The sequence below is a fragment of the Zalophus californianus genome, chromosome 1 (genome assembly GCF_009762305.2).
Source record: "Zalophus californianus isolate mZalCal1 chromosome 1, mZalCal1.pri.v2, whole genome shotgun sequence".
Classification (NCBI taxonomy): Eukaryota; Metazoa; Chordata; class Mammalia; order Carnivora; family Otariidae; genus Zalophus; species Zalophus californianus.
In genome coordinates, this window is record NC_045595.1 from 40,162,146 (window position 1) to 40,182,871 (window position 20,726).

Genomic DNA, 20,726 nt, shown 5'->3' on the forward strand with positions numbered 1-20,726 from the left:
CTGGAAGAGGGAATGAACAGACATCTTAAACACTTCAGTGTCTTACCTTCAGTAAATTGTTCTAGTGCAAGTGTGACGATGAGTTAGCCTCAAGATTTTAGCCCCCAAGGAGGAATTTTGGTTGGAGGAGGGTAGAGGGGAGTTATGAGATGCCTAACCACCTGGTGATTTCACTCAAATTTTTAGTCCGATCAGTGAGTAAACCAGAAGTCTGACAACATGGCAAATGAAACGGACACCTTTCCTAATCCTATCTTTATTTTGTATTTTAAGTCTTACAGCTGCAGTTGGTGTCAACATGGGAACAATTTGTAGCAAATTCATTATTTAAGATCCTGGGGATGGTTGGGATTCTGAAAGATACCAGTTTTAAAACCCACTCACTTTGGTGACCTAGGTTATTCTGTGAAAATATGAGATAGTTTGCAGAAATGGGAAGTTGGGTCTAGCCACCCAGAGTTGTTTTACCGGCAGACAGTAATGGTTGCAATAAACCAAAGAGATTTCATTGTAAACACGACCCTGAGTGATCAACTTGCTCATACTTGCTTCCAGGATAACTGGGCCAGGTTGAGGCTTTCTGCAAGACAGCAGTCAGAATGCAGGATTCAATGGTGAGTTTGATTCCTTCCTCTTCAGTGACAGGTCTGTCTTTGGGTTCTGGGCAGAATGAAGGTACTGGATGATCTGAAAGACTCAAATATTCCCAAGGAAGTAGATAATGTAATGGTAGAAAAAAAGAAGTACTGCAAAACGCTTTTATTTTGTAAGCACCACTGCAAAAAAAAAAAAAAAAAAAAAAGAGGAATCACTTCAAAATATGTCAAATAGAAAATAATTTATTTTAACTTCATTTTACTTAATGTTTGTAACTAATCATGATTTCGTGAGCTTGCTTGTAAAACTCTGTCCCTTCAAATCTACAAAGCAAAGGTTTACTACAATGAGCACTTAAAATTCCACAAACCACCTCCATCCACAACTTTCCTGTACATGCAAATTCTTCCATCGGGCTGCAATATTTGCAAACATGCTTTAAACTTCCATAAAGCTGCATGATATTTTGCTTTCCGGTAAAACCTTTACGATCTTGGGAACTTTAACCAGAAAAAATGTTTAAGTGTGTATCCCAACTCTAAACACTGCTGGTTTGGTTATGTGTATTAAATCCTGAACCACACAGTTTGGGAGTTTTGAATTGAAGCCTTGAGCTAAATTATATATTAATGGTTACCCATATGAAACACATTCAACAAAGTAACATTATAAAATAGGGTTCCATTAAAACTACACACTGGGGGTTCTATTTGTGTTTTCGGCAGAAAAAACGTGTTTAACTTTTTTATATGAATATAGTTTAAACAAATTATTCTGTGAAAGTATGCTTAATAAAAGATCTTTTTGAAATTTAAACACTTTATGTAAAAGGTAGCAAGTAAAAAAGTACAACTGCTATTTGAAAAAAGGCTCTGTTTGTTAATATTGCCTTCCAAGACAGTTAAGGGTGGTTTTTCTCCACTTAAAACTAAGAGAGCTATTGACACCCAGAGTTGCAGCGTTGGCCAATTGTGACTATAAACAGGATGACCGTATTTATCTTATATACAAAAACTTGCCGCATTGAACGAGGCAGGAATTTCTACCCCAATGGTAGCGTTCTCTTTTATGTACACCACGCAGAAGTGAAAATTATACAGTAGTCACGGATAAGAAGGAATTGTATACTCTCGTGCCATCTGGTGATTTTGTGCCGTGGGTTAAGAGTTCTTGGATTGTCATCCAATTGTCAAATATCTTTTTGTTCCTCTTCTTCATCATCTTTTTGTGGCTCAGTTCAAGGATGTTCATCTCCTTCCTGTCGTCGGCGGCTTGCTGCTCCTTCAAGCAATCCAGCCGGCTCTGCATCATGAACTCGCGCCTGCGCTTCTGCTCCTTGGCCCTCACCACGTGCTGCTTCCTCTCCTCTCTGCTCCAGTAGCGCCCCAGCTTCAGCTCGCTCACCGCGTCGTCGTCGGTGGTCATGCCGCTGCGCTCCTCGCGGATCTTGAGCGCGCGCTCGCGCAGCAGGCGGTCCCGCACCGGCCGCTTGGTGATGTAGCGCGTGCCGTCGCTGCGGACCTTCACTTTCCACTCCATCCTGGCTTCCGCCTGGCCGGCCGAGGTCAGGTCCTTGCACATGCTCACCAGGCTCATCTGGCTCTGCGCATACTCCACGGCCGACTTCTGCTGGATCAGCTGCATGTAGCTCTGGTAGTGCTGCGCGTGTGCGGGGATGTGGGCGTGTTTGTAGGGCGAGTGCGGGAAGGGCGCCAGGTAGGAGCCGCCGAGCTTGGGGCCGGGGCCCGGGCTCCCGCTGTCGTCGCTGGGCCTCCGCTCCCTGCTCTCCGGGGCCGGGCCGGCCTCCAGCTCTCGAGGAGGAGGAGGAGTTGGGCTGTAGCTGGCGCTGCCCACCTCGGGATCCTCGGTGATGGAGAGCAGGTTCTTGGGGGCCGGCCCATAGGCTTCCGTGCTCCCCGCGGCCCCCTCGCTGCCCGCGCAGCTGCTGCCCTCTGCCACTCTCCTCAGGGAGTTGTCGGGGGACATTTCCAGGGTGAGCGGGGTGCTGCGGCAGCTCTCGCCCGTGTTGTAGGCGCTCGAGCTGTCTTTGTCGGACTTCTCGGGGAGCTCGGTGATGTCCGACAGCTCGTGCCTGCGGACATCAATGCTGGTGTTGTAGTTGCGGAAGCCGCTATTGTGCAGCATCCACGACTCGCGGTACTGCTCCCGGAGCTGCTGCATCTTGTGTGCCCGCACGATGCTCAGGCACTCCAGCTCGATGCTGCGCAGCTCCTCGTTCAGCAGCTCCAGCTCCTTGTCCACGCTCTCGGGGTCGCTCTTGCTGGCGTCTAGGGGGCTGCTGGCGTAGTACAGGCTGTAGGGGCTGCCACTCTTGGCCTGGCACTTGAGCTCCAGGAGCTCCCGGAAGCGCTCGCACTCGTCCACGGGGATGCCCAGGTAGTCGGCGTCGGCACAGTCGGCCGACAGGAAGGACTCGTTGCTGAACGGCAGGTCGCTGCTGCCCAGGGTGTCCTGGCTGCACGTGAGCTTCCTCTGCCCGGCCAGCGGGGTGCACGACGCGGTGGCGTCGTCCCCGTTGTTCTCTTGCTCCGAGCTCTCGTCATTGCGCGTGCTCTCGTCGGTGCGTCCCACACCGCTGTCCTTCTCGTGCTGGTTGGACAGGATGGTGGCTGTATCTGTGGTCCCCCCGTCTTCTTCATGCTTCTTCTAGAACAAGAACGAAGGGCCACAGTGAGGGAGGTGCCACATTTCCTGTAGGACAAGGGCTGCCAGCCAGGGCATCCGTACCTAGCCATCAGGCAGACCCACCCGGGCTAAACACCTATCCTCCTCCAAGGTTCTCCCACCTGTAAGACGAGGGTATTAGTCACCTTACTTCAGTGAATGATGCTAGCCGTCCCAGCACCCAGGGCAGGAGGCTTATAGGGCCTTATTACGAACTAGTGCGTTTTTAGGACCCTGACCACGGAGGTGGCACTAAAGGGAGCTAAAGGGCTCTAAGCAGCTCAGGCTACACCGAGGGAGTTGCTCTACTTTTGAAAACATGACTTCAGGCTTTCTAATCTGCCTTAAAGCTGGTACATGTGTCTTCCCAGCAGATACCAGGTCAGCCAGACCCCAGCAGGACTACTCAGCTCTAAAAGCCAGGCCCCACTCCCTTGGCAGGGAGGGTGTCGGCTTGCCTCTGCTAGTGTGAAGACGGGCGGCACCTTCCAGGCCAGCAGGTTTGTGCGGGACTTGGCGTGCCTGGGGGGCCGGGGGGGGGGGGGTGGTGCGCGCGGGGGTGGGGGGCGGGCGTCACCTGCTGCAGCACGCTGGCAGTGAACTGCATGGCCTGGTGGTGCTGCTCCTCTAGCATGTCCATGTGCAAGTGGTCCAGAAAGTCGTTTCGGTCGTCGTCCATCCAGCCCTCGTCCAGCTGTGGGGAGGGAGCAGCCATGGGCCTCAGACAAGATTCCTTTTGCTTTCATCTTATTTACTTTTTAAAAGTAAGGACATTAAGCTGGGGGAAAAAGATTTCTTGGGCTCCCTCCGGGGGTCATGAAAATGCAGTGTGCCCGTTGTTTGGCTCTACCTCAGAAAACTAGCCTCCCTTCGCATTCAAGAGACTTTCCACCCCAGGAAAATCTCTGCTGTCCATGGTTGTGTTTTTTCCCAGTGACGCTCCTGCATCCATGGTGGCTACTTCAGGGAAGCGGACCACCCATGAGGGCGTCCGGGAGAGCTAGCCCTGTACCCCCATTGGCTGGCCCACACACAAGCTTAGCAGGCCCCGAAGACAAACTATTTGCAGTGTCGGAAGAGTTCTTTTTGACACAGAACTTGGGTCTGCTAACTAGTTGTCTGGGGCAAGGCCCGTCACTTCCACCAGGCCCATGTCTTCCTAGAGCAGACTATTCAGGGGTCTGAAATCTTAAGAGCCCGTGGGTCAGATGTGGCCTGCTGCTGGTGGACTGTCGCTCCCACTTTTGTGCTACTGTGGCAGAGTCTAGCGATTGCACCAGAGGCTATATGGCCCCCAAAGCCAGATATATCTGGCTCTCTGAGAAAAAGTCTTCTGATCAACAGTTCTTTCACTTTTTAAAATAAAAGTTGTATTTTATGTTTAAGATGTACATGGTGATGATTTAATATACTTCAACATAGTGATGTAATTCCTAGAGTCAAGCTCGTTAACATAGCATTTCCTCCCGGGGCTACTGTTTGTGTGTGTGATGAGAGGGCCTGACCTTTAGTCTCTCGGCAGTTTTAGTAGGAATGCGGTATTACGAGCCACCATGCTGTACTTGTCCTACACTCTGCAGCTAGAGATGAGGCCCACGCAGATCCAGGCTGGAACACCTGTCAGGCTTGGGGAATGCAAACATCCTGATGGTTATGACCTTGGCTGTGGTTTTCTGGCCCACTATGTTCCCTTGTCTTCTCCTTCATGACCATTCCTACGCTAATGAGCCTGCTGGGCCTACAGGGTGCTGTCAGGCTGGATGTCAGCACTCTCCTTTAATGCTTAAAACTTTTAGGTCACATCAAGTGAGACGACATTTTAAGGGTGTACAAAGTGCCTTCAAATTCAGACCAAATACTTGGGCAGCGGTCTGCAGTGCCACAGACTTGGGCTTTTGGTTGCAGAAATACAGACGCAGCTTCACATACAGGAGGCTGACTCACCTGGAGTTCGGGCCTAGCAATCAGCAAGGAAAAGTTCTTGTTTTCTTCACTGGTTAGGAGAGCCACAGCCTCTTCACGGTTCTGTACCTCTATCCCATTAATCTTAAAAAAAAAAAAACCCAAAAACAAAATGGTGAGGAGGTGATGGAGGGGTGGACAACAGGGTAATGAGATCATACAAAATCATTCTATACAGTTGGAGCAGAGAACTCGCATGTAGCTTGCAAAGAATGCTCATTTTCAGAAGGAAAGGCCTTGCTCAGACTGGTCTATCAGTCAGCCGTGACAGGTGTACAAGGCAACAAATGTGGAAACTATGAACATAAGTTGCTGAGACTCCAGAAGGCAGACTGAGAAAAATCACCATGTTGTGAAGAGGGAACATCTGAGCAATTTAATCAGACATAATATGCAGGCAGGAACGTAAAGGGAATATACTAAAGCATTATTATAGACATTTTCAGATAACAGGGGAGAAAAAGCAGCAGCAGGTCTCATGTGACCATTATGGAAACTGAGGGCAAACAAGGAAATGGTATCATACGTGGTGGTCTGTGTGCCCAGTTTGTCACTTGAACTTCATCAGGTGGGACAGAAAGTCTAGAGGGAGGGACTCTCACAACTGGTCTAGAGGGATGATTCCTCCAGGGGACACAGAAATGGTCTCACTGAGCAGGAAGGGGACCCTTCCACCCAACTCCTTAGGCCAGTGACCCAAGAGGCAGCAAAGGGGGTGACTCTACTGGTTGGGGTGATTGAACCCAGTGACCAGTGGAGGTAGGCGGGGCTACGTACAGAACCCAGGACTTCTGTGACCCATAGTAAAAGCTAAAGGAAAGGGACAGCATCCCCAAATGGCAGGACTGAAGATGAGTCAAAGCGTTTAAGAATGAAGGTTTAGGTTACTCCACCAGCAAACGGTCCTTAAGCAGCTGAGGTTGGGCTTGAAATCTGGGGAAGTATAGACTAAGCAGTGGAAAAAGGGAAGATAGGAGTGAGGGGAAGTGGAAGCTAAGCGTTGTGGGACACAATGGACCAAACAATCTCCATTTCTGTGAGATTAAGGAAGACTAGCTGAAACAAGCAGTCTCATTTTGACTCCAAAGAGCAACAGGGCTTCAGGCAAAGAAACTATCCTTAGAAGCCCTTCTAAATGTCAAGTCATGAAATTTAAAAGGCTTCTCCATCAATTTTACTAAATTTGCCAAAGATGTTCCTATTTAAGGACAAGACCAAACTTGACACTTGTGGTCCAAAATTACTCCTCCAGAGAAATCTAACATGAGAATTATTCTGGTTCACAAGTTGCAGACTACTGGCTTGACTTGGGTCCCGGTGGTGCTGTCCTGGGCCCTTCAAAGAGACTGAAAGGAAATGAGGTGCGTCTTCTGTAAGGTGCTGGGGCAGCTCTGTCCAGTTGCCCTAGCCCTCACCACTCCCTGGTGTGTGTTACTTTGTAGGGTTTTTGCTTCCCTCATTAATTTAACTTCTGGCCTCACTATACATCTGACTTGGTGATCCCTGTTCCTTAACATCTGCATTTTCAACCCTAAAGCTATTATCATCAACCATAAACTGTGCTCTTTCGTGACAGGCAGGGGATGAGGCCTCTGGTTGAAAGCTGACCTACCTGGATAATGCGGTCTCCTTCTCGGATGCGCCCATCCTTGGCCGCGATGCTGTTAGGGTCGATCTGAAACACACAGGGACAGGTCAGCACGGAGTGGACAACTAAGACACACGTGAAAGTAAACAAGAGCACTTCTCACAGGCTGGCTAACACACAGTCCTCTTTATCCCTATGTTCTCGTTTTGCACATAAATAGACGAGACGTAGTTCCTGCAAGGAGAGACAAACATGGATTGATCTGTTTCCAAGCCCTTTCCTGGGCGTGCTCTTGGAACCCCGCATGGCCTCCTTATGACATGGCAGTGTGCACAGACCCTGCTGACCTAAGGGAATGGAGAGGCACAGCTGATTTTCGTTGCAGTCACAGAAATGAAAACCAAAGTGTGATGCAGAACAGGGTAAACGGCACCCTGGACTATACTGATGAGCAGCCATACCTTGATTATTTTACTAAATGCTTCCATTTTGGAAAATAACTTTACAAATGAAATACAACTGGGACAAGTGGGACTAAGTATGGGAAAAATCTCCCCAAATGTGGTCATGGTGGACCATCTTAAGCTTGGTGAATAAAGTACATCCAAAGGAATAATTATTCAGCCTAGTGAACACATCCCTTGGTTCATCCCACAGAGAGAGGTTTTATTTCCTGACAAAACTGAGTTTCTGTGCTTGCCTAGATGGGAGTCTAGGGTAAAGTATTCATACTGTAATCATACTGCATTGTCTTCTCCAAGAAGATCAAAATAGCTTCCATCTCTGTACTTTGCAGACGCATTTAACTTACATGAATGCAATGATATACACATTCAACCAAAAGGAAAAAGAAAGAGATAAAGAAATACTTTAAAAAGTGTAAATGACTCCATCCACCATCCCATTCAATGGACACGAGAAGGGAAATGTGAATCTGCTATCCCCTCAGGGTTGAACACACAAAACCATGTAAGCGGCTCCATTTTATGGCCGATTTGCAGGCTTGGCAAGGGTAATTTTACCTTATGTGCTGGCTGACATTTGAACTTAACCCCCATGTAAAGATATAACTCCATGGACTGTGTGATGAAGGGGAGAAAGGCATTTGGGTCTTTCCAAAGACTTCTCAATGAGCCAGAGTTAGGGCTGGTTAACACATAACAGGAAAAAAAAAAAAAAAAAAAAAAAAACAAACCAAAAAATCAAAAACCTCCTCTGGTCTTGAGATGATAGTTACACAACACTCAGCCTTCATACCTCACTTATGTAAATCCCAATGTCATCTTCATCATCAGTCCGGTAGCACACGGTGAGGCCCAGCTTGTCCTGGCTGTTCATTCTGTACAGATCCACTTCCTAGACAAGGGAAAGGCGTTTGCAGTGAGCCTCCAGCGGGCAGGGAGAGCTGGGAGGGGTCAAATGCTTTAAAAATATTCTGTTTCAATGATGAACTGGATTTCTTTGTATTTGATTGTGTAGAGTGGTTAACGTACTAAACAAAAAGTGATTATGGACACAGGATCAATGCCCACGGCATTTCTGACCTTTCAGTCAATATAAAGTCATTTTGAAAATAGTTATTTTATTGATCCCCCAAAAGAAAAATTACCTATATTTCACTCAGTGTCAAGACTTCTGGGGTAGGGCTTTTAAAAAGCATTCTTTCAATGCCTGCCACAAACGAGAATATTTCTATACCCCAAACCATCCAGCCATTTCAGTACAAATGTTTCCAATGTGTTCAGTTAGATTATTTCACGTTGCGTTCCCTTAATATTCACAGTAATAGAACTTGCAAACAGATTACACATAAATTGATCCAAGAAAGGAGGGTAACGGGATAGTGTGCAATTAATGCTTTCCACGACAGCTGTGATATTTACAGTCAAGAAATTAGTTTCAGTCACTATTACTGCAAATTAAATAAGATAAAAGCAACGTGAGCCCAAATGCGAGACACATGAGCACAGGGAAAGCCACTGTATTTGCCAATTAGTCTTGCTCTTCAGAATGAAGTCAGAACTTTGAATACTGTTGGAGCCTTGGGAGGAAGTTCTGGGTTTTCTGAAAGTATCAACAAGCCAAGTTGCCCTCTCCACCACACTGCCAATTGCCCCTGCAAGATTTGGCAGCGCTAAGCTGAGGCCTGTCCGAAGGGCTGCCTGAGAAGAAGGTCTCCAGCAGGTCTCTTGCTCTGGTTTTCACTGCTGACTGCTCACCAACCAGGAGTGGAGGTGCTGAGAGAATGGGTCTCCGAAACCACGGTCTCTGGGGACTACTTCCTCTCTCCATACTATTCTTGGAGTGTGGTAAGGATGCAGTAGTCTTTGTGGGGAAGCTCAAAGCAGGTATGTCAAAGCAGATAATTCCTGAACCCTTCCCTGTGAAAGGCAGGGTGCCCAGCACCATGGACACCTTTCAAGCTGGAAGAACAGCAGGTGCAAATGTCCTGGGCCAATAATGCCAAAGCCCTGTGTGCAAGGAGGAGAGAGATGGGCTGAGCATGGCAAGGCACGAGGCCAGACAGGTTAGGAGAACCCCATAGGCCAGCATGAGGAGCTCGGATCTTACTTCACCATTGTGGGAACCCACGAAAAAGTTTTAAAAGTGAGGACTGCCCTGATCTGACGGACTATTTTCAGCCATCTTTCTGGCTGATGTATGAAGTGTAATGTGGTGGTGAAGGGTTGGGGCTATGAAGACAGGCAGACCTGTGTTCAGATCCCACATCTACCTCTTTCTAGCACTTCCATCATGGGCCTGTTGCTGTATCGAAGCCGGTCTCCTCACTAGTGAATGCCATACTGCTGCCTCGGGCTGGGTAAGGACTCAGTGAGGTAAGGCCCACAGAGAACTTCAGCACAGTGCTTGGCCCAGAGAAAGTTAATAGAAAATAGTAGTATTATAATCACTGCAGGTATGTTTACTTGCCTCAAGTCCCAGCACAGAGTGGTTATATTTCACGTGCCCCTCCCCACAACAAGATAACTTTATTTTCTGAACACTGATATGTTAATTCACTGACTTCCTAATTATAGATTTAGCAATATGACAGATTTTCATTAAGTGAAATCCCATTAATTTCTCATACTTCAGTTGAGTTCGATGGAAATTTCTTTCCTCATGTTTTGAGAACTGGACTAAGCACAGTAATGGAGGAAGCATGAGTTTGAGGGTCACGTTTAACTACAAGGGCCGATTCTTTCCAAATACTTGGGAGTAACCAATTTGCATATCTCACACACATTATTAATCACACATCCTCCTCTTACGTTTCAAACACATGCTCACATCTCAGTCTCAGGTTACACTTCCTTTGGGTCTGGGTAGAAGGAAAGACTTTCTCTGTTTTGGCCCTTATCACAGTGTGAATCAGTGGAATTTCATGATGGTTTGTTTGGGTCCAACTGCACAACTGTCGCCAAACGCTACCACCAAGCCCTGTGCTATCATGGCAGATGCCAGATGGTTCGGGAACAGGTCCATGGGCAACCAAAGCAGAGAGAGAGAATGGGAAAGGTTGTAGAAGAAAAATGAGAAAGACAATAAATGTGATATTCCCTTTAGCAGAAGTATAAATGATAATATGAGTTATAGCTTTCTCTGAATAGTTGGCCACCAAGGTGAGTATCTAAGCATAAAAGAGATCACAGTTCCACTGGGCTTTATCCCAGTACTCAAAGTGAGCTTCCAAGTGTGGTTGTGAGGAACAAGTGCAAAAATTGAGGGGAGGGTTTAGAAACTACTAGAGCATTTGGATATTGTCATAATATCCAAGAACAAGAAGAGCAAGCTTGTCTTATTGACCAAAGTATGCATCGGTTCAGGTACTCCTGACTCAAGTGGCAAGCTGTATACGGGGTGAGCTGTAGAGAGTCCCACATGGTAGAACCACATATTGGTCAGTGACATACTGAAACTTAAACTGGTTGACCTGGTTGGTCCTCATGGCTTTTCAGCATAGACAGTCTGAGAAGCATGACTCTGTGATACACATCTAGAACTGAGGGCTCCATTTGAGAACCCAGGAAGGCAAAAAGTCTGGAAATCATGTCTTGGAAAAGGACAGCATAACATACTAGGGTTATTCAAAGCACAAAAAGGAAGCCTCCTAAGGAATGGGATTAGCTGAATGTCTGCTATATAAAAAAGGATTACATTTATTTGGGGGATTAGCTGAATGTCTGCTATATAAAAAAGGATTACATTTATTTGGTTTAGTTCCCAAAACGTAGAGAGTCTGCTATCTTAAGTGTTGAGTAAATGATTTCAATAAAAACCTAACTTGAAAAGCATTTCTACTCTATTTTTTGGTCAGGATTTTGATTGACAGATATTTGGAGAACTATAAAGCTATAAATGTGGACATCAGTTCATGCTGCTATTCGTGGGAGTATTTTATTCTGGTACTTTACTCTTCTAAATCTGCCAGTTCCTTTCAACAAATCTTTTATAACCAGGGAGGAAACTTTCTTAGAACGAAATGTCAAGCTGGAAAGGAATACATCCTAAAATGTTGCTTTAAAATAGTTTCACCTGAATCCCTGATACCTGAATCATGGTTAATCCCTTATGCTCTCCTTGAACACATTTTATATGCTGCCATTAACCCCATATGTGATTAGCAAATTAGTAACAGATTTCCAATACACACTGTTGGAAATGACACACAATACATGATGGTCAACATTCCCACATTTGTGCATGGGAGACAAGAGGTTTCCTTTACCAGATCTATTCCCAGTTAACAATATACTCTGAGAATGCAGGGCTCCCTCCCTACAGCAGAAAGACTTAGCCAACACTGCATTTAGCCTTTAAATTCCATTGCAAATCCTCCCAGGACAGACTGTCATGGCGACAGTCACATTCTCACTTTGGTCAGGTTTGACTTAAATACTGCAAAAGCTGGATTCCATCCTTGACATGGATGAGAAGCTGGCTCTGGCATCTCTCTCTCTCTCTCTCTCTCTCTCTCTCTCTCACACACACACACACACACACACACACACGACAGGGCAGAGTTCTCATCTGAAACAGTTGCCCTGAGTATGTTAAAGCTCTCTTTTCCACCCCCAATTCCTGTTAGCTGTGAAGCAAACTTTAGGACTTGATTTTTTTGGAACAGATTCAAGAATGGGAGTGTAATTCTAGTTTAGGGGTAGTCCTCTTGGAAATGGTCTGGTTCTATCTTAGAAATGGTCTGGTTTTAAAAAGGATGAGTGGTATAGGATAGACAAATGGCTGATATTACATTTTAAGTAGTAGGAAAGGAAAGGATACTCTGGAGTTTACTCCAGCTATGTTCTTGACATTGATATTAGATAGGATGGCTTGGGCTGTAATGTTTCCTTGTGTTACCTGGATCTTTTGAGGAACACTAAACAAGAACTGGAGAAGTTTCATTTCGAAGGCATACGGTATAACTTAGCAATGGTCACTCAGTTCCCAAGGGATGGTTCAACATCATAAAGAAGGGCCTGGTTGCTCATAGTTAAGCAAAGAGTGAACCATAAAAGGTTTTCAGAAGCTCTTGAAAAACAGCGCTGTAAGAACTGCTACACTTTTAGCTGTGTATAAATCTAAGTTTTACCTTGGTTGCTTATCAAGATTATATTAAGGCAATAGTTGAATAATGAGTTTTGAAGTAAAAAAAAGGGTCTAGCCTAATATAGTGTGCACAGTAGGTGGCTCAAAATTGAATGAATGAGCTTAAGATTCCAAGGCAGAAAAAAAAAAAAAAAGTCCACATGAACAACACTCCTGGGCTGTGCCATGAGCAAGCCAGGCAACCTTGGGAAAGTCAATTCATGTCTCTGAAACGTCTCAGCTATTCTACAATTTCCTAACCAGATATGGTATTTGGGGGCCTTAGCAGATAATTCTCCAAAATCACTGGGTGGCTGGTACCTTCTCAGCATTGCATTCTGCCTCGAAGCTAAAGGCAGAGCCTTACACAACTGAGCACATCACCGAAAGCTTAGAGGTTATCAATACTTATCTGTCTGTGATGATGGAGATACGATTTCAGAGAAGACCATTAATCAAACTGGTATGAATAATGTATTAGCATTATCTGGATTACAGCTCCCCCACCACTGGTGTCCTGTTGCTTACTGGTCTAGATGGACTGTTGGATAAAAATGAACTGGTAAGCCTGACATTTCAGATGAAATTGAAACAAGAGCCCCATCACGAGAATTAATGGGGCCATTCCACGTGGGTGATTCAAGCTTTCTGTTTCAACGTCAGCCACTTTAATCAGAGGGGATCCCAAAGACCAATTTCAATGGCTTATCCCACACCAGGAAGACGGGTCACTGAAGCATAACTCTACCTTAATCATTTCAGAACTGCTGTGCAGATTTCTTTAAATTATCTCCACTCTTTCTATATCCATGCATGGGGCAGGCTATGTGCAACACAGAGGTGTCTCTAAAGAGGCCGTACTTCCCTTCAAGAACCTTCATTTGAGATAGGGTAATAAGGCATTTATTCCTTCACTCAACAAATGTTTATGGGTTACCTACCATGTGCCAAGGACTATCCAGGCACCAGGAGTGTAACCATGAATGAGTTGGACAAGAGCCCAGCTCTCATGGAACTTGTATTCTAGTGGGGGAGCCAGTAAGTAGGAAATGGCACTGTTGGGGTAGGGATGCTCTAGACAGAGTGGCTGGGAAGCTTCTCTGGAGGTGACGTTGTGGACAAAAGACGGAGCCGGATGGGGCCATGCTAGGATCTGGGCAAGTGCTCTGTGGGCTGAGAGCAAAGCAGGTGGAAGGTCCTGGTGTGCAGATGGTAGTACAAAGAATGGGCAAGTGCCGATTGTACTGGGAATAGGGTGAGGAGGCCGACTCAGTGAGGGCAGGGCTGACCGGGAAAGGTTTCCTGGAGGAGTTCTTGAGCTGTGCCTTAAAGGCTAAAGACAAATGTATAGATTGGCGGGGGCATCCTGCATTGTCTCCAGGACAATCCCAATTCCCTAGTGATCTACTTAGGTTACTCGATGAAACCAGGTATGGAGGTCATTTTAGTCTCCCTGTTGAAACTGTAGCTTTTCTTCTGTTTTCTCACCTCAAAACGACATCATCAAAACACAACATAGGTGAGGGTAGCTTCACAGCCTGGAGGGGGGCGCTACTGATGAATCAACTGGGAAATTAACACGATAGATTAAGTAAAAAGCCTTCTTCAGACATCTATTTTCTTTCTTAATTGCCTCCAGGAAGATCTAGAGCAGGTGTTCAGTACCTGAAAATTTATGGGTAATTATGTGGCTGCTCAACCCTTGGGTATACTTGGGTATAATCCTTTTAGCTTTACACAGTTTCACAATAACAGGGACTTGACACTTACCTAAATATCATTTTGTGTGCTTTAAAAGACAGAACATCTGTTTTTCTCTGTGCATTTGCTTCTATAATATCCCAACACACTCATATATTTTCCTCCTATATAATATCCATGGAACTAGTTACTTTTCAAAAGGTGTGAATGTTGATCTCATTCAACTCAGATGAGTGGTGTGTTGAGACTGACCCCTAACTCAAAACACGCCTGCTCTTTTTGTAATCTAACCCCAGAGTTGGGGGGAAGAGAAGAGGATGGAACATCGCAGAGACGAGAGTGTGGACTATTCTATGAAATTTGGTGAGAAGCATGGATGACACGTACGTGCCAATCTCCCTAAAAACTGGGTCTGCTTTAGGAAACTCCATTCTTGGCACTGAGGTTGCTTTATTACCATTCTGGAGCTGACCAGACTACCGTCGGAGGATGTGCCTCTGAAACGGGGCAGTACTGGAGGTACACTGTTCTCTACGGGAGGTTCCCTCCAGGTAAGCGGCCACACTGAGCTTCAGGAAGACTTTGAGCCTTCCGAACCACAGGACTTGGGATGGGCCTCCTATCCCAAACCATCCGGTTCACTTTATGAGATGTGCTTAGTTAACAAACACAACTTGGTGACATCTCAGCTGCTAAGGACAAAAGTCCAGAGGTGAAAGCAATCTTCCTGCCTGGCGTGGACCCATAACCATATTTTGGCTTTCTTAGGAGATGAAAAGTTCCTGTCTAACAAGCCTAAGGGCTTAGGAACTTCAAGGGACATGAACTCCTTAAAGGCAAGCAGGGTGGTGACTTCCTTATTTTGCATTTCTAGCACCAGAGTATTCAGTGTTAATAGATACTTAAAGTGGGCAAGTCGAAATGAAAATAATCATGGATATAAAGTCTCATGGCATGAAAGGTCCAATTTAAAACACTCAACTGATTTTCTAAATTATTGGGCTGTTTGTCTCTGCTAAAATACTCACGAAAAGAAAGAAGTCTATGCCGAAAGGAATACACAACTAAGTCTTGCTGCTTTGACCCATGACAAGAACAAATGGAAGCTTGGACTTCTTTACCTCTAGGTTGGGCCCCTCCAACTTGAATGTGCACTGAGGCACCTGGGGATCTTGTTAAAATGCAGATTCTGACTCAGCAGCTCTGAGGGCCAAGATTCTGCATTTCCTGCCAACTCCCAGGGTGATGCTGTGCCAATCCTGGCACCACACTTGGAGTAACAAGGTTCTAGGGAACTGGTTTAGAGTGGCCTCTACCAAAAGCAAGATGCTCTAAGGTAGTTCACACTGAGAAAGTTATTACCTTTAGGAAGGCAGACTCAGTCTGGGCTAGTCTGAACACTTCTTTAACACTCGCCGATCTCCTGAGAAAGAGAGGCGAATCGGCCCCTGGCTCCTGGGCCCTCACCAGGCACCACCCATGATGGGCACCAGGATTTGATAACACTGCCTGGGGTCCACTGTATATACTGTGTAGCACCTTCTATTTATGGCAGTTGATGCTGATTTTCTGTCTGAGGCAGTCATAGTGCATTGCCTTTAAAATAAATTCACCTTAGTTAAAATGAGTTGGGTTAAAGCAAAACAGAAAGCAAACAGTGGTTCTGGTGGTATTCAGAAAGAACAAAAAAAATCGTGAGGCAGAATGGGCCAAATGGGGCAGATACTGTGGGAGTTCTGTGACCTTCCAGAAAGCATCTGCAAACCTTTTTAGACGCAAGCATTTTTTTCCAGGAAGAAACCCTAGATTCCATCAGGTTCTCCGAGGTGTTAGGCACTAAAATAGATCACTAGTATGGAGTCAAGTTTAACTAAGTGTCCATGACTTACCAAGTCTACACAATACGGTGAACCCTTGAACAACACGGGTTTTAACTGCGTGGGTCCACTTGCATGTGGATTGTTTTTGATAAATACAATATGGTACTGTAAATATATTTTCTCTTTTTTCTCTAGCTTACCCAACTGTAAGAATACAGTGTATATTGACTGTCTATGTTTTCAGTAAGGCTTCTGGTCAACGGTCGGCTAATAGTTAAATTTTTGGAAAGTTAAAAGTTAGACGTGGAATTTTGACGGTGCAGGAGGTCAGCCCTCCTAGTCCTTGTGTTGTTCAGGGGTCAGTTACACTCTGTAAATCTAGCTCCCGAGATATTTTATAGCTTTTTAAAGACCTCTACTTTGTCACAGTTACATTGATCATCAAAAAGCAGTGTTGTCCTGGAACGATTATTAAGTAGCCCTTCTTCTTGTAAAGCACTATTCCCGAGAACTCTAGACCCAGGAAATGCTAAGAGGTACTTGGCCAAAGAGAAGTTGTTAGATCAAACAAAAATATGTTGGGGGTAATGCTGTCTACTGTATCTGCTCTCCTTCCCCAGGGCATTTACCGTGCTCTTAAACATATCCAGGACTGAGAAGTCCTCTGGGACAAAATCTGTTCACTGTGGTTCACTCAGACACTTCTCAAACACGGTTGACGTGGAACCCCGTTTGCACACACTGTGTGTTAACATGCTAAGAATGAGTGTCCTGGGGGAGGCACTGGCTGCTTCATGAACTACCCCCAAAGGTGGGGAGAGGGGAGATTGTAAATGATAGGCAGAGTCCCTGGTTTTCTGAAAGGCACAAGGCTACGTTTCACGCAGCCATCAATCGGGGGCGGTGAGTACTGAGGTCCATGGTGGGCAGCGCACGGGGACAGCAGCAGGTTTGAGCCAGAATGACCACCATTCCAGTTCAGACCGTAGGCATTGAGCAGGAAATTTAAATTTTCTAAACAATGTCCCTGAGTGCATTAGGACTCTACATCAGGCTGTAGGGGAGCAGCCAGTGAAGGTGGTGTTTGAACCCGGGGACTGATCTCTGTCCCCTCTCCTGGCACAGAAACCCTCGGTAACCGTAAAGGGGAGCTTGAGGATTACAACCACCTTCCACTCGTCTGCCACCTCGCTCACTGCCCTGCAACCTACTGGCTCTCAGCAACCCGTTGACCTCACGCTCAACATCAGCAATCTTTCTAAAAGGTACCCAATTATCCTAGTCTGTAAAGTCAGTTCTGAAAAAAATGCTCTTGCATTTTTCAAAAACACAATAAAATAGAGGAACCAATGTTTGCCCGAAAGTGTAAGGAAGTACATCTTGAAAGGTGACTTTTCTCTATTTTCGATCTCTCTTATTAAAAGACAAATGAGAGCTGGAACTCTGTAAACTGATGCCCTGTAGGGGAGGTGGGTCGGGGGCTGGGTGAAACAGGTGAAAGGGATGAAGAGTACACCTCTCGTGAGGAGCACTGAGTAACATACAGGACTGCTGAATCACTCTGTGGTATACCTGAAACTAACTAACACTGTATGTTAGTGATACTTGAATAAAAATAAATTAAAAAACCCCCAGAGGCCATTAGGACCTTATACATCATCTAGAATCATATCTAAGTCATATTTGGCCTCAAATAAGGAGAGTTTTGGATTTGCTAATTTTTTTCAAGCTCAGTGTTACAAAATGTTGGGCAAACCATTCTGTGTTGGTGTGGGCTAGCCCCCACTCTATTTATCTGTCTACTCCTGCCTTTGAGTAAAAGTCGTGATGACTTTAAGAGGAGAAAGGTGGGGAAGCTCACTGTAGTTACAAGAATGGATGGAGTTTAGAGCCTGATGAGAAGAGATAACATGAGTTAAAAGATCCACAACAGGACTCACTACCCTATCTTTTAAGTAATTTTAATTAAAAAAAAAAAAAAAAACCCTACATTTCTGCTTTGGGATCAGACTGTAACGTTGTTCTGTTTTGAAAGGGGGGGTAGGGAAGAAAAGCCAAATTATGCCTTTAAATGGCATGACTGAAAGTGGTTCTTTTAAAAGAAAGTGGCTCTTTCATTAACATCCGTAGACTACATGTATGCTCACAGAGAACTTGTTAGTCTTAGTAATGGCTCCTAAATCGAGACAAAGATGTTCTTACCTCCAACTCCAGTTCCTCCCTGTCCATTTCCTGATGGACGCCTCCAATGTAGTCACTGGGATCATAGTACTCGTGGGCCGAGGGGTGCCTGAAAACAGAAGAAAGACCTTTATGGCCTGCTTGCAGCTGAAAGTCCCTCCTTTTGTCCCCCCAACCTCGCCGGGCCCGCTGTGATGTGGCCCCAGTTCTCAGGGCTGGGGCACTGCCTAAGCCCACTTCTCCTTGGCCGTGCTTCTCAGCGGCGTCAGGACCTCCCCTGTTTAACACTTCCATCCTCTTCGAAGAAGATGCAGGTGACAGCGGGACTGCCCTTGCTGCTCCCAGTGACCATCCTCTTGCCAACTAGTCATGTGAGTCAATGAGACTCATTTCTCACTCAGTCTCTAGAGAGCAGACATACTCCTCTTTCCCGCTTATTGCTTCACTGTTAGATTTTCTCTTTGGGCAGAAAAAGGCTGGACTGGATGGTCAGGCAACACTCAGGGATATGTGTTGGCCTCTGAGTCCGGTCCAAAGGGCTGGCACTGAAACTACGATGCTATCATCTAGGACAGTGTCTTCCCAAACTTCTCTGGTTGTTCCACGACAAGGAAGAGGTTGAACATGAAAACCGAGTATGCACATATATGTAGATAATGAATGTGTGAATGTACTACACACATGCACGTGTACATAAGCATACAGGCATGCACACCCACTGCTCAGAGAACAGAGGCTTGAGGCTGTCTAGGACAACATGGGAAACCCTATTTCCAGAAGCCACCACCTCTTTGGAACCTCTAGGAGCAGAGGCAGTGGGAATCGTAAACAGGCTCAGTCAGCAGCTCTGAGAGGTCCCAGACGTGGGTGGAGAGCTGCAGCCTGATTGTTGACTGGGGACTCAAAGCATCTTGTTCTCAAACATCAGCGCAGCAATTAGTGGGCTCTGGTCTTCCCTCCCAGGCACTTAGTTTTGAAACACCAGATCAGACATGAATGGTCAAACAAGGGCTGGCTTTCAATTTTCTGGACCTATCAGGTAAATTTCCTGCCAGCACTTAAGGGGCTTTTAGGACTGGAGGACGCCACTGGAGGGCCTGGGCTTTCAAGCATCACGTTAACACTCCCCTTTCTATCCCGAGGCGCGCTCTTTCCTCTGCTCTGACCTTGCAGCCAGAACCTGGAGAGGCCTGACCTCTGGACTCCACTGAGATTTCTCAAGTTGCCCCTTGGGGGTAGGTCATGTCATGTTAACCAGACTTAAGAGGAAATTAAGGGTTTGGCTTCTAAAAGGCCCGTCACTGTGACAGTTCAACATCTGAGAGGCGGGAGCTGCTGCAAACGCCTCATCAATACTCAAGAGGCAGTTTTGCTCTATAAAGTCAAAGAACTGGCTTGAATGATTGTGGTTCGGTGAATCGGGCAATTCTTTCATAGGGTCAACTGGGATGCCAAAGAGTAGTAGTGTGGCTAAGAGCTGGGAGTCCAGGTGAGCCAGACCTGCCTCTCAGTCCAGATGCCAACTTCAGCTGAGGAGAACGGGTGTGTATGCACTTCCTCACTGCATGGAAGGAGCCATCTTCTTTGCACACTCCTGTGTACACTGAGCGTGGATGTCAGAGAGGGGACCCTTTCTTTCCCCTTCCCCACTGTCAGGCCTGGGGAGTTAGTCCTGGACTCCCATGATAGCTAGCGGGCAACACCATGGGATGAAAGGCAAGCCTCTGTCTGGAAGCTGGTGGAACCACAGGAAACGTGGGCTCACTCCAGCTACTGAGTTACTAACAGAAACCCAACAGGTAGCACTCAGAGGTTTGCCTTGGGAGAGGTAAAATGCCCTTGGAAATAAAGCATCACATTAGTGATCGGAATCAGGAACAAGACAGGAAGAGCCAGGAGGGACTCTTCCGTCACCTAGAGAGACTAAGGCAGGGAAGGGGACATCCTGTCCTCACAAGGGCAAAATCATGTGCTCCAAGCTCTACGGTAAAGTGGACATCTTCTCAGCCAGTGGTCTTAGAAAATTTCTCGCTCTTCTTTCCCCAGATATTTCATCTCACTCACTAAATTAATGATTGCTGCTCTCTCCTGAGTGCTTACCATATGTCATGGTGAGAACTTCCCACACATTATTTCCTCTAACCCAACACTCTTACACACTGGGTTCTATTATTATTTTTCCTACATTAAAATGGGGATAAAGTGAACTGCCCAGCTGCCTGGCTAGTTATCAGTTTGAGCATCAGGCTCATCTGACTTGAAGGCTCTGAGCTCCACTCTCTCTCTCCCTGGCAGGAAGTAAGGTAAGAGGAGAGTCATGTGTAAAGTAATTCGTGGGGGGGTGTTGGATCACAGCTGTTACTTAACTGGTAAATGCGGCACTTATATGAGGCACGTGTGGGCTTATTAACACGGATCCAGGTTTGAAACGAGACCCCAGAAAGCGGAATGCACACCCTTCAGGGCTCTCTTTACACTCCCGAATTACTTTGTTGTCTATTTAAAAGAACCATCAGCATTCCCTCTAGTTATAACACAAAACCTTCACATTGCCTTTTGCGGTGATTAAATTTTATTCTGAAATAACTTTTATGACATTGGTA

General features: G+C 46.0%; 1 protein-coding gene across 1 annotated transcript in view; it reads right to left on the bottom strand.

The window, feature by feature from the left end:
* Positions 1–271: 271 nt before the first annotated feature.
* Positions 272–20,726, bottom strand: part of PDZRN3 (PDZ domain containing ring finger 3) — a 241,095-nt gene continuing 220,640 nt past the window's right edge. Inside the window, exons 5-10 of the mRNA XM_027587038.2 lie at positions 18,145–18,232; positions 8,090–8,188; positions 6,857–6,919; positions 5,227–5,328; positions 3,860–3,976; positions 272–3,264 (exon numbers count right to left, since the gene is read on the bottom strand). Coding sequence (XP_027442839.1) covers positions 1,690–3,264; positions 3,860–3,976; positions 5,227–5,328; positions 6,857–6,919; positions 8,090–8,188; positions 18,145–18,232 — 2,044 coding nt within the window. The 3' untranslated portion in view covers positions 272–1,689. The remainder of the gene's footprint in view (positions 3,265–3,859; positions 3,977–5,226; positions 5,329–6,856; positions 6,920–8,089; positions 8,189–18,144; positions 18,233–20,726) is intronic.